The sequence below is a fragment of the Mytilus californianus genome, unplaced genomic scaffold, assembly GCF_021869535.1.
Source record: "Mytilus californianus isolate M0D057914Y unplaced genomic scaffold, xbMytCali1.0.p SCAF_11, whole genome shotgun sequence".
Taxonomy (NCBI): Eukaryota; Metazoa; Mollusca; class Bivalvia; order Mytilida; family Mytilidae; genus Mytilus; species Mytilus californianus.
In genome coordinates this window covers 12,155,561-12,170,906 of record NW_026262593.1, presented here as the reverse complement: position 1 = coordinate 12,170,906, position 15,346 = coordinate 12,155,561, and the positions used below count along the sequence as shown (strand labels likewise).

At 32.6% G+C, this 15,346-nt stretch overlaps 1 protein-coding gene across 1 annotated transcript in view; it reads left to right on the top strand.

The window, feature by feature from the left end:
• The window catches only part of LOC127719559 (uncharacterized), a 54,816-nt gene that overhangs the window by 20,192 nt on the left and 19,278 nt on the right, over positions 1–15,346 (top strand). Inside the window, exon 13 of the mRNA XM_052225777.1 lies at positions 289–324. Within this exon, the coding sequence (XP_052081737.1) occupies positions 289–324 (36 nt within the window). The remainder of the gene's footprint in view (positions 1–288; positions 325–15,346) is intronic.

The following is a 15,346-nucleotide window of genomic DNA, read 5'->3' as shown; positions in this document are numbered from 1 at the left end:
TATATCACTCATATTATGATAACTTTCACAAAATCCTACATGAAATATTTTGCTATAATGATATTTCTGTAGCATTTTTGTCTCCTTTTTAGTAAAATGAGTCGTTTCAGTCCTTATGTTTTGATATAGATTACTGTAAAATAAAGTACATAACAAATAGAGATAGCATGATGTTTGTTTATAGAGTCAAACATTACATTGTGCACTTTAACTTATAATGAACCCTAAATTAAGGATCTCTAAAGTATACAGCAAACTTTTCCTTAGCAATTATTATTATATTTACAGGTGGCTCTTCCTCCAGTAATTTACAATCGGGGTCAGGTAGGTGTGAGAATATTCATATTAGTTAAAATAATTTACATTTTCTATTTTTTGTCTTGATTTTTAAAGATTTATATTATAACTTTCAAGAACTGTTAATTAGTTTTGATTAGCAAAATATGTCTCATTCTCTGCCTGTCATCGGTTGCAATTCAAGGATGTTGTCTACTTCTTTGTTTGTCTGTGATTTTGTCATTGCAACAGCATTATTAAATCCAAAACGATGTTTTATCTGATAAACACACCCAAAACGAATACAACATTTTAAAACAGGAAAGTCTGCTGTCTTTAAACAATTTACTTCCATTCAGAGAACCTGAAACCATTGCTGGGGGTTTTGGGGTTCATATTATCCAACTTTAATTTACGAATTTCTTAGTCTCTCCAGAAATGTATTGTGTTATTGACACAAAAGCAAAAAACATATATATATACCATTGATATATTCATTTTCTGTAAATTTACTGTATATAGATTTCTCATACCATATTCAAGAAACCAAGACATATCACCAAAGAGACTAAACACCTTATTTAAACTAACCACGAGCACTACGACGGGTACCACATGTGGAGTAGCATATGTTGCTGGAGCACCTGATACCAACCTCGGTTTTTGGTGGGGTACAACTATTTTAAACCTTAGCTTGAGTTGCTTAACTGTTTGGAATATCTGTGTCACATATTTTCCCGTCCTCTTTTCCTCGATTGTGACATCATCAAACGAGACTTAACACAGAATTTTACTTACCATTAGCAAAACGACGGGTGCTATATGTGGAGCACGATATGCTCACCCTTCCAGAGCACCTGTTTTGGTGGGGTTTATGTTGCTCAGTCGTTTCTTGCGTTTTTGATGTACTGTTTTGTTGTCTCAATTTTCGTTATTTTTGACCACGATTCTTTCAATCTCTCTTTGACTAACGAGTTTCGATTCTCCCTTTGGTATCTTCCACCTCCTTTTTACTCGTTGCTTCACCATTTGACACTCTCTGTCCTTTTTTGGATTAGTTGTGCACTTTTGAATAACTACTGATCCATTAGCTTCGGATATTTTGCACGTGTTTATGGTTACCACATGTATCTTAACAAACTTGTTTTACTGATAGGTATCTGTTGGGATCGTATTTAGGAAACTTTTAAGTATTTTCCTGTTTTATTAAAGATCAAACGTGAATGTCATTTATAGTCTGCATTATTTTGATGTTATTTAATTGGCAGATATCTTCGACATTCTCCACAGTTATCCCTCTTTACTTGTGTGTTGACTTAACATACCATTGATATATTAATTTTCTGTAAATTTACCGTTTATAAAAAGTTTAAACCTCAAGACACATATATTGCTTCCGCTATATATATTTGTACGTATTTCCGGATTTTTTTGTTTTAATTACTCTTCAACTTCGTATTTGATTTGACCTTTCAGCTATTTTGATTCGAACGTTACTGATTATAATTATGTTAACGACATGCAAGTCATTATAAGTCTGTTATATTTGGTGAGTTGTTACAACTGCTGAGTTGATGCCGTTGCCGGTGGACGTTTTGTACCTAGGATATCACCAGCCTAGAAGTTAGAACTGATGTGTTGACATGAAATATCATTGATATGTTCATTTTCTGTAAATTTCATTCAGAGTTTTATAGAAGTTGAATTATTCGAAACACTAAGGTTTTTCTACCTTAAGTCATGGATTGCTTTAGCTGTTTTTGGCGTAACTTTTCGGAATATTCGGTATTAAATGCTCTTCAATTTTGTATTTGACTTGAACTTCTAACTGTTTTGATTCGAGGGCCACGGATGAGTCTTGTGAAATCAGAACGCGCGTCAGGTGTACCAAATTATAAGCATGGTATCTTTGATATGTTTTTAGACTTGTTATTATTTTAGTGGTAACGTTTAAAGCAAACTCTAGCCTAATTGTCCCCGCACAGCGCTCTCGTACAATTTTTGCCAGATTTTTATAACATTTATATTAAGGGTTTATATTATTAATGTCATGAATAAGTTCGAAAATCAGTGCCAAACAACTATCTTAAATATAAATAATATTGAAAATTGCATTTTTAGTGCTCTCAAGTGTACAATTCTTGCCAGATATTTATGAAAGTATATCAAAGGTTTATATCATCAATGTCTCGGACAGGTTTGTAAATCAGTGCCGATCAACTATTTTTAAAAGAGTTATGCTCCCTAGAAATATAAGATATATAGAAAATTGCATTGTAAGCACTCTCACACATACATTTCTTGTAGGATTGTTATGAAATTTATATAGAAGGTTTATGTTAGCAATGTCTTTGACCAGTTCGTAAATCCGTGCCGATTAACTATTTTTAAAAGAGTTATGCTCATTGGTAATATTATTTTATAGAGAATTGCATTGTAAGCACTGTCACGCTCAAATTTTGTGTAGGATTGATATGAAATTTACAACATTGGTTTATATTAGCAATGTCTTTTACACGTGTAGAAAATCAACGCTGATCTAATATTTTTACAGGATTTATGTCTCTTTGAAATGTAATTTATATTGAAAATTGCATGGAAAGCCCCCTCAGACTTACATTTCTTGTCGATTTTAATGTAGTTTATCAATGGCTTATTGATCAAGAATGTGGACTAACAATTTCTAGAAAATTATGCCCTTGAAAATATGAATATATCAAAAGTAACGTTAGCGATTCATGCCTACATTTCCTATCAGATATTTATCAAAAAAGTTAAAAGACATTTTCTTGTAGTTTGTGTCCTTTGACTGGAAAAATATGGGCAACACGGGGGACATTGGAACGCTGTATATAGATATTTATGTACTACTGATTGATGTCACTCATGTATATGCAATACAGATACATTCAATGACGCATTACATTAACTAAATACAAATAAATCTGATATGTTAATTGCTACTTTTGATAACATGGTATTAAAGATCCTCAGTTTCATTTTCAATTTTTTTTATTGTCCCCCGCGTAACGCGTTGCGACACGGAAATACCGGGCGTCCGTCCGTGTGTCCGTCCGTCCGGTCTTATTAGTGTTTTCACAGGTACTATTCTTGCCAGATTTTTATAAAACTTATACTATAGGTTAATATCAGCAATATCTCGGACAAGTTTTATAATGGTGGACGATCGACTTTTTTTAAAAGAGTAATGCCCCTTGGAAATATTAAATTTATGGAAAATGGCCTCGTTAGCGCTCTCACTGGTACAGTTCTAGCCAGATTTTTATAAAAATTATACTATAGGTTAATACCAGCAATATCTCGGACAAGTTCTATAATGGTGGACGATCGATTTTTTTTAAAAGAATTATGCCCCTTGGAAATATTAAATTTATGGAAAATGGCCTCGTTAGCGCTCTCACTGGTACAGTTCTTGCAAGATTTTTATAAAAATTATACTATAGGTTAATATCAGCAATATCTCGGACAAGTTCTATAATGGTGGACGATCGACTTTTTTTAAAAGAGTTATGCCCCTTGGAAATATTAAATTTATGAAAAATGGACTCGTTAGCGCTCTCACGGGTTCAAATCTTGCCAGATTTTTATAAAACTTATACTATAGGTTAATATCAGCAATATCTCGAACAAGTTCTATAATGGTGGACCATCGACTTTTTTTAATAGAGTTATGCCCCTTGAAAATATCAAATTTATGGAAAATGACCTCGTTAGCGCTCTCACGGGTTCAATTCTTGCCAGCTTTTTAAAAATGAAAAATATAGGTTTATATCAGCAATATCTCGAACTAGTTCTATAATGGTGGACGATCGACTTTTTTTAAAAGAGTTATGCCCCTTGGAAATATTAAATTTATTGAAAATGGCCTCGTTAGCGCTCTCACGGGCTCAATTCTTGCCAGATTTTTATAAAACTTATACTATAGGTTAATATCAGCAATATCTCGGACAAGTTTTATAATGGTGGACGATCGACTTTTTTTAAAAGAGTAATGCCCCTTGGAAATATTAAATTTATGGAAAATGGCCTCGTTAGCGCTCTCACTGGTACAGTTCTAGCCAGATTTTTATAAAAATTATACTATAGGTTAATACCAGCAATATCTCGGACAAGTTCTATAATGGTGGACGATCGACTTTTTTTAAAAGAATTATGCCCCTTGGAAATATTAAATTTATGGAAAATGGCCTCGTTAGCGCTCTCACTGGTACAGTTCTTGCCAGATTTTTATGAAAATTATACTATAGGTTAATATCAGCAATATCTCGGACAAGTTCTATAATGGTGGACGATCGACTTTTTTTAAAAGAGTTATGCCCCTTGGAAATATTAAATTTATGAAAAATGGACTCGTTAGCGCTCTCACGGGTTCAAATCTTGCCAGATTTTTATAAAACTTATACTATAGGTTAATATCAGCAATATCTCGAACAAGTTCTATAATGGTGGACCATCGACTTTTTTTAATAGAGTTATGCCCTTGAAAATATCAAATTTATGGAAAATGACCTCGTTAGCGCTCTAACGGGTTCAATTCTTGCCAGCTTTTTAAAAATGAAAAATATAGGTTTATATCAGCAATATCTCGAACTAGTTCTATAATGGTGGACCATCGACTTTTTTTAATAGAGTTATGCCCCTTGAAAATATCAAATTTATGGAAAATGACCTCGTTAGCGCTCTCACGGGTTCAATTCTTGCCAGCTTTTAAAAAATTAAAAATATAGGTTAATATCAGCAATATCTCGAACTAGTTCTATAATGGTGGACGATCGACTTTTTTTAAAAGAGTTATGCCTCTTGGAAATATTAAATTTATTGAAAATGGCCTCGTTAGCGCTCTCACGGGCTCAATTCTTGCCAGATTTTTATAAAACTTATACTATAGGTTAATATCAGCAATATCTCGGACAAGTTTTATAATGGTGGACGATCAACTTTTTTTAAAAGAGTAATGCCCCTTTGAAATATTAAATTTATGGAAAATGGCCTCGTTAGCGCTCTCACTGGTACAGTTCTAGCCAGATTTTTATAAAAATTATACTATAGGTTAATACCAGCAATATCTCGGACAAGTTCTATAATGGTGGACGATCGACTTTTTTTAAAAGAATTATGCCCCTTGGAAATATTAAATTTATGGAAAATGGCCTCGTTAGCGCTCTCACTGGTACAGTTCTTGCCAGATTTTTATGAAAATTATACTATAGGTTAATATCAGCAATATCTCGGACAAGTTCTATAATGGTGGACGATCGACTTTTTTTAAAAGAGTTATGCCCCTTGGAAATATTAAATTTATGAAAAATGGACTCGTTAGCGCTCTCACGGGTTCAAATCTTGCCAGATTTTTATAAAACTTATACTATAGGTTAATATCAGCAATATCTCGAACAAGTTCTATAATGGTGGACCATCGACTTTTTTTAATAGAGTTATGCCCTTGAAAATATCAAATTTATGGAAAATGACCTCGTTAGCGCTCTCACGGGTTCAATTCTTGCCAGCTTTTTAAAAATGAAAAATATAGGTTTATATCAGCAATATCTCGAACTAGTTCTATAATGGTGGACGATCGACTTTTTTTAAAAGAGTTATGCCCCTTGGAAATATTAAATTTATTGAAAATGGCCTCGTTAGCGCTCTCACGGGCTCAATTCTTGCCAGATTTTTATAAAACTTATACTATAGGTTAATATCAGCAATATCTCGGACAAGTTTTATAATGGTGGACGATCGACTTTTTTTAAAGAGTTTTGCCCCTTGGAAAAATCAAATTTATGAAAAATGGCCTCGTTAGCGCTCTCACGGGTACAATTCTTGCCAGATTTTTATAAAACTTCAACTATAGGTCAATATCAGCAATATCTCGGACAAGTTCTATAATGGTGGACAATCGACTTTTTTAAAAGAGTTATGCCCTTGGAAATATTAAATTTATTGAAAATGGCCTCGTTAGTGCTCTCACGGGTACAGTTCTTGCCAGATTTTTATAAACCTTATACTATAGGTTAATATCAGCAATATCTCGGACAAGTTCTATAATGGTGGACGATCAACTTTTTTTAAAAGAGCTATGCCCCTTGGAAATATTAAATTTATTGAAAATTGCCTCGTTAGCGCTCTCACGGGTACAATTCTTGCAAGATTTTTATAAAACTTATACTATAGGTTAATATCAGCAATATCTCGGACAAGTTTTATAATGGTGGACGATCGACTTTTTTTAAAAGAGTTATACTCCTTGGAAATATTAAATTTATGGAAAATGGCCTCGTTAGCGCTCTCACGGGTACAATCTAGCCAGATTTTTATAGCACTTATACTATAGGTTAGTATCAGCAACCCTTTGAAATATAAAATATGTGCAACACGGGGGACATTGGAACTCTGTCCTTTTATTTAAAAATTATTATTTCATGATGAAATGTTTTTCATTTTGACTGTTACTGTCTTGTTATCTGAGTTTTAAAAACTAATGAAGATCTAAGGCTTAAAATCTATAAAACGGTTAGAAATTAAAAAAAAATAACTCACTAATTAGCGGCACTGAAATCACCACTATATGTCAATATTGTCAGTCTGTCATCTTTGAAACTTGGACTGTAATTATTGTCAGGAAATTGTTCTTATAATATCGCATTTTTCGTGAATTTTTGTCACCAAAAGACCATGTAATATACATAAGTATGAATAATAGGAAAGTAAAAAATAGGTCAATAAGATAACAATCAGAAGACAAAAACAAAAACCAAAAGAGGTTAACGTATGTTCTCAACCATATAACTTTCAAATAAGATATTTATAGAAGAGACGAAAGATACCAATATGAGAATCAAAACTTACACATCGAAGAGAGACCGACAAAATCATAGCAAAGAAATCAAAACTTACACATCGAATAGAGACCGACAAAATCATAGCAAAGAAATCAAGACTTACACGTTGAAGAGAGACCAACAAAATTATAGCAAAGAAATCAAAACTTACACGTCAAAATCATAGCAAAGAAAACAAAAATTACACGTCGAAGAGAGACCAACAAAATCATAGCAAAGAAATCAAAACTTACACGTCAAAATCATAGCAAAGAAACCAAAAATTACACGTCGAAGAGAGACCGTCAAAATCATAGCAAAGAAATCAAGACGTACACGTCGAAGAGAGACTGACAAAATCATAGCAAAGAATTCAAAACTTACACGTCGAAGAGAGACCAACAAAATTATAGCAAAGAAATCAAAACTTACACGTCAAAATCATAGCAAAGAAACCAAAAATTACACGTCGAAGAGAGACCAACAAAATCATAGCAAAGAAACCAAAAATTACACGTCGAAGAGAGACCAACAAAGAAAACAAAAATTACACGTCGAAGAGAGACCAACAAAGAAAACGAAAAATGACCAAATGAAAACAACAGTCTACAAAACACTACTTACAAATCTATAGACTGAGCAAAAAACAGGGAATATTATCAGGTGCTCCGGAAGGGTAAGCATATCCTGCTCCACATATGGCAGCTGTCGTGTTGCTCATGGTAAGTACGATTCGGTGTTAAGTCTTATTCGTTGGTGTCACAATCGAGGAAAGGAGGACGGGATAATGGCTACTACAATAAAAACATATCCGAGGTCATCTGTGACATAGATATTCCATAACGCTGAACCAACCCATTTTAGAATTCAGATAGTTTTTAATTGGAAAAGTTGTGAATAACAGATATTATCGAAGATCTGCAATCAAAACATGATTCCGTAAATGACTCGTGCAATTAAGTAGTACACACGTAAATAAACACACCCATTCACAACAATGACCGGACAATAGGTTGGTATATAAAATGTATTGTTTGATAAAATCTTGAACTTTATCTGATAATTCACCTACATTACAATTCTATTTTATATAAATCATATCAGGGATAGGTGCTAACTACTGTTTTTGTAATTAAGATAATTTTGTAACATAAGCTGGCAGCTGCCCGCCTTCGACAAAAGAACAGGAACTAACCTACTTGCATTTTGTTTTCATTATCACCTGAAAATGTGTGAAAAGTCATCAATATCATGCTTACGTGCAAATAAATACGTTTACATAGTTTAGTATAAATGATTTTGTAAAGAAAAAATTGAAACTTAGAAAAAATCGTTATGCAAGCAGAATCCTTGATTCGCCAAAACTTATTATTTTTGGTTTTTGTATGTTAATTTGGTGTAAATGTTTTTTCGAGATAAAGAAGATCGATGTTAATCATAGAAGGAGTCAAAGTAATCTATATCTATATGATATATCACCCTATTGCTCACCCAATTTCGTCAATATAACAGAACTATTAAACAAATGTCATACAAGTGGTAGGTTTAGCTAGCTATAAAACCAGGTTTAACCCTACATTTTCTTCGGAAATTGCCTGTACCAAGTCAGGAAAATGACAGTTGTTTTTCACTTGTTCCATTGACTGATAGCGTTTGATTTTGTCAGTTTTTATGGACTTCCCCTTATTGAATTTGCCTCGGAGTTGGGAATTTTTGTTATACTCTTTAAAAAAAATTATCAAAAAAGAAGTAAGATTTAGAGAGGCCTGTCTCTTAGAATGTTTATTTTCTTAAAGCATACTATAAGACATATCTTCTCATATTTTATTTCAAAATTTTATGTTGTTGGTCTCTTAGAATGTCAGAGTTTCGATATCCTTTCTTCCTTTTTATACGACCGCAAAAAAAATTTTGCGGTCTTATATTGGTATGACGTTGGCGTCGTCGTCGTCGTCGTCTGAAGACAGATTGGTTTTCGCACTCTAACTTTAGTTTAGGTGAATGGATCTCTATGAAATTTTACCATAAGGTTCAATACCACAAAAGGAAGGTTGGGATTGATTTTGGGGGTTATGGTATCAACAGTTAAGGAATTAGGGGCCAAAAAGGGGCCAAAAATAAACATTTTTGTAACTTCCAGACATAACTTGTGTGTTAGTGTATGGATCTCTCTGACATTGTACCACAAGGTACCATATCACAAAGGGAATGCTGGGATTGATTTTGGGGGTAATTGCCTCAAAATTTTAGGAATTCGGGGCCAAAAAAGGGGCAAAAAACAAGCATTTTTCTTTTTTCATGACAATAACTTGTGTGTAAGTGTATGGATCTTTCTGAAATTATAATACAAGGTTCCATATTACAAAGGGAAAGCTGGAATTGAGTTTGGGGGTAATTGCCCAAAATGTTTAGGAATAAGGGGCCAAAAAGGGGCCAAAAATAAGCATTTTTCTAGTTGCCAGACAATAACTTGTGTTCAAGTGTATGGATATCTCTGAAATTGTACTGCAAAGTACCATACCACAAAGGGAAGGCTGGGATTGATTTTGGGGGTAATTGCCCCATAATTTTAGGAATCAGGGGCCAAAAAGGGGCAAAAAACAAGCATTTTTCTAGTTTCAGGACAATAACTTGTGTGTAAGTGTATGGATCTATATGAAATTGTACTACAAAGTTCCATATCACAAAGGGAAAGCTGGGTTTGAGTTTGGGGTTAATTGCCCTGAACGTTTAGGTATTTGGGGCCAAAAAGGGGCCTAAAAACAAGCATTTTTCTAGTTTCCAGACAATAACTTGTGTTCAAGTGTATGGATCTCTCTAAATTTGTACTGCAAGGTACCATATCACAAAGGGAAGGCTGGGATTGAGTTTGGGGGTGATGAATTTGGTTTAAAAAATTTGGGGGAGGGATTCCTTTTGTTTCTTTAAATTGGTTATTTCTGATTTATATATAAAAGCAAATAATAATGATATGGTTTGAATAGGTAAATTAAAATTTTTTAAATTCTTAGATCACATTCATTCTGTGTCAGAAACCTATGCTGTGTCAAATATTTAATCACAATCCAAATTCAGTGCTGTATCAAGCTTGAATGTTGTGTCCATACTTGCCCCAACTGTTCAGGGTTCGACCTCTGCGGTCATATCAAGCTGCGCCCAGCGGAGCATTTTATTCTTTTGGTCATGGTGTTGTCTGTTTTTATTGGACTTATTGGTATTAAGGATATAAAGTCAGATGGATATGTAGGGTCTGTGGCTCCATTTAGACACATATTATTGTAACGTCAGTTAAGGAGTTGATGAGTACTAATTTGTGTATCGTGCCAAGTAAGAAGTTCCCACTATATTTATGTATGGATTTTCCTCACGTGAATAAAGAAACAATTCGGTTAGAAATTTGGTTCCCAGAGGAATGTCGATTGTTTATTGAAGAACACGGCGGTCTTAAGGTAGATTATCTGTATACCGCCATCTTGGATTGTAAAATAGCAGTACACAATCGGTCTAGTTCTTTGCTTAAATCTGAAAATATTTAGACAGATTGGCAATTAAATTTTAAGACTGTTCGTTTAAATAAAGAAAACTAAGTGATTTATTGCGTTATTTAGACTGTTTCAACAAATACTAAATATTTGTTTTTGTTCAATTCAATTTTCAACTTAGCCATATAAGAGGAAATAACTCTTATAGTAAATATTTTATACTGGAATGATAGTGAAATTTTCATTCTTTACTTGTAGCATGAAAACAAGTTCGGTGACACAATATTTTCTTTTTATTTTCTTAAAGCATACTATAAGACCTATCTTCTCATATTTTATTTCAAAATTATATCTGATAGATTTCTTTTTATTCACAAAAAAGTATTTTTTTCGTGAATAATCTATGCAAAATTGGGCAATTTTGAACGACTTGTAGCTTGAAAAATAGCACGGTGACCCATACTTTTGATTATATTTAAAAAAAAAAAAAGCATGGCAAAAACTCCATTTTGGCAAAGTAAAAGAGAATTCTATCTGAGGAAATATAAAGTGATGATCCAAAAATCGTAAAAAACATGTTATTAAACAAAGATCAAACGTCTTATGGTTTCAGTTTCAAAGAAAGCTGTGTTTGAATTAGAGTGTTTTATTGAAAACGCAAAATAATATTCCCTCTTTATGACATGTAGACTTACGACCGTATTTAGGATGCCACACACATTTTCCCACATCTTATAATATTTTTTATTATTTCAAAACGAAAAGGAAGCCTTATAAATGCGTGTAAAGATTTATGTAAAGAAGCACGCTCTGTTGACATTAGTTGAGTAGTCTACCAATATATAATCTATATGTCTTGGTATAGGAACATTTGAAACATCTGGTTTTTGTGTGTTAGTTTGATGTAAAGCTGGTTTAGGAAAGCTGATAATTTGAAGAGGCGAAATAAATATTTTCAAAATAAGACTTACACATAAATTGACCATCCCGAAACATTAGCAATACCGTTGAAAGGTTTTGTTTATAGGTATTTTATTTGTACAATAAGGAGATGCATATATACCAGTTTAGCGGTTATTTGTACATTTATCCTTTGATATGTACTAGCTGATAATGTCAGTATCACTAGACTGGTTGTGATAAAAAAAATATCGGGTCAGTTCACAATGGACATCCACAATTGGTTGAAGGGTCTACTTTCATTCACTAAAATCGCATGTGAAATAAAATTAGCGTAGCTTCTTGAAAGCGAAATTGTCTTATTGTTGTGTAAATTTGAACAGAAAATGTGCGAAAAAACCGATAATCCAGGACAATTTGCGTTATCTGAAGTAATTTTTGATAGCTCACATTTATATCCCGATCTCAGTTTCCTCTAATAAGCAGGAATGTTAAATTGTCTGGTGCTGTTCCAATGTGTCTTCTTTTTTTGTTTCGTGAGAAATATTTGTTCAACCTGCATGTCCAGTCACTATAAATGTTTGTAATGATTTTTCAGTGTGATTGTCGGGTTAAATTATAACAGTAAATGTTTGATTTCTTTGCCATATTTGTTTTATTGATATATAGCTCCATGGCCTTTTACCGTAACGTTCGTAACGTTCGCGTTCAACGTTTTATATCCTTGGTACGGGTTGAAAATTAAATGACATGCTTGTAAAATAATAAAAAGCGAAACTAACTTATAGACCAATCTATTCAAATGTTTGAAATTATCATGAGGTCGACAAGAAATGAGCTTTCCCATAAACTACAGACTCGTTGCCAACACCTGTAAAAATTCAAATGTCTCCTTACAAAAGGCTTTCTTAAAATAAATATGATCGTCTTCAGGGTGAATGCTGAACTTATAACGACAAGATAAATGTGATTTTTAACAAATTAATCATCCGATAAAAAGCAAATAAGTTAAAGATTTTACTACTAAAACCATACCAAATCTGCAGATTCAGATCGTATCATATTACACAATGTGGAAAAAAAGATGTAAACAATGAAGACATGTGACTCATCGATATGTACGCTTTATATCTTATTAAATTCTTCCTCATAAATTCGTCCAAATTTAAAACATTTCTGATCTATCTACATAGCTAAATAAGAGGCAGGTCAACATGTAGGCTTGGTTTGTTCGCAGTATCTTACTATTTTCTGTGCGATGCAACATTTAGTAAACATAACAAAAACATTACATTCATCTCCAAACAAACACACACCTACCTATTCTACACTAAATCAATTTAATATAATGTAAATAATATACTATGCAAAACATGTTGTACTTAAAAGTTACTGTGAGCACCTCGATATCCCCTATACAATTATCGGACTTATATATGACTATAAAACCCCACCCGTAATACCGCCAAAGAAATATCCGTGCAGTATTAACCGGCAAAGACTTATAGTCAAAAACGAAGCAAAATAGTTCTACAAACTAGTTCCACAGTTACTAAAGATAGAAATAGAAAAGGGAAAGCCCAAGTATAACGGTTTAAAGCAGAAATAATGAATCGCATTCAAGAATTATTCATTTTCAATTATGTGTGCAAGGGAACACCTGTTTACTTCACTTTGACAAAATTTTAAATGACCTTATACAGCCTGTGACGTCATGTTTGATTTGCCGTGATTCGACGCTATGAAGTAGTTCGTTTGTTATTTTCTCTCTATTTTTATAGTTCTTTCATTTATTTCTAAATACAGATAAAAGAATAAAGGAATGTTTGTTTTTGAAAGTGAATTTTATCACGGTAAAATATGAGGCTTGCGCTTTGGGCTCATCTGAAATTTTTACTGTGATTAAGTCAGTATCGAAAAGTCCTTTATTCTATATTCATCTGAATTCGAACTGTTCTCCTAGATTGATCACCAACAGAAACAATTAAAACGTATTGTTATAAAATCAAAAATGGCTACAAACAATAAAAGCCATGCAACCAATGAATACATAGAAATTTCATATAAAAATACCTAACATTAATTATGCCTGTAAAACATTTCAGGGTTGCAATTCTGTATATATAGACAATGCAATTTCCCATAGGAACTCCCTTTGCGGCTAAAACTGTGCCACTTTTACTATGAAGTTTCGTGAAAAAGTATATCCCAGAACGGAAAGTTGATATGCACTACTATTTCATTCAAAGGTCAAAATAAAGGGCTGTGTGGCATATTTTCAAAATTTATAGGCCCTCAACTTCTAAGAGTTTAAACTCATACTAAAATTCTATACTACCCCAACCTCCACTTTTGGACCTTCTAAGTATTAAATTGTAGGCGCTACCATGTTTTTCTATACTGGTAACATTCCCAAGTTATGTCTCTATGAGATGAAACACAGAGATCATATCTGGGAACCAGTACGTTAACAAATTAACATATTTATGAATATTATATATCTCCCCAAAAGAGGCGTGGCTTGTGAAACTTCTGTATTTACAAAGTGCAACCTGTACTAACATTTATTCAAATAGAAAACTCTTGAAAAACACTTGTTTTCACAACAATACTTATTAATCAGAATTATAGCCTTAAGTGCTTGTCTCACATAAAAACATGCAAAATTGTAAAAATTGTCCAGAAGGGTGGTTTGAAATTTTCCTAATTAGGTTGATTTTTCAGTTCATAGATGTCTAAGGAATTAAAAAAAAATATTTCAGACTTTTCTAAGTTGAGGCTATATACAGTAACAACCTAATTTGCATATTTCAGTGATAAAGGTTGGAAATACCATTAAAAATTGGTAATGTTTGAGACCTCTAAATTCACCCAATGCCATTTCCACCTAATTTTTGGTTTATGATATGATTGAAATATATATTGTAGATTATGAAAAGCAATATAACGAAAGAATGTGTTCAAATAAGCATTATTTCAATTAGAAACATTGTTCATATGAAAATAACAAGAGTATGATAACATGAAGTGTGTTATTAATATAAACAAACATTATCTAAAATTATGCAGTTTATTCACACATGTGCTCTATATGTGCCCGTCCAAAAACTGGTAAAGTGGCTGTTTCTGTGACATTATGACTGCTTAAATTATGACCTCATGGGTTAAAAGCTTATTGTTTTTTATTTTCCATAACCTCAACTTTTAAACAGTCAAAGAAGGAAATCTAAATTCAAAAGTTCATATTTTATATGAAAAATGGCCAAGAATGGCCCTAATTGCCCCATCTCCTTTCATCTAAATTTTCAAGATACTTTTATTTAACCAACTACTGCCCCCTTTTTATCAAGAAATCTTACATATAAGCAATTTAAAAGGATTACATGTCTGAAGTATATGCATTTTACAGATATCACAGCTTATTATGATAATTTGATGAAAATCGTTGAAGTACACATGTACCCAAATTCTGAAAAATTTTCCTTTATCTCATGATTATTTGCCGTGGGTGGATTTTTTATATGTTATAAGACTTAAGTTAAGGTTTATAGAAAGTCTTTTGATTTTGATTTATTTTCATCATTTATGGAGATACGCTTGTTTCATTTTGTGCCATTTTAGCTCTATGAGCAAAGTGCCTTTATATAGATATTTTGAAATTATTTTGACAGAATGCTGTTCAAGATAAGAAAAAAATAATTTTATGGTATGAATCATTAAATGTAGTTCTTCTGGAAATATCAATAGAAAAATGCATCATTCTTACTAATAAAAAAATATTTCAGGTCAAAAATGATGAAAATTGTGATTTTTTGGCTATTTGCATATGTAAAATGACATGTAAAGTTT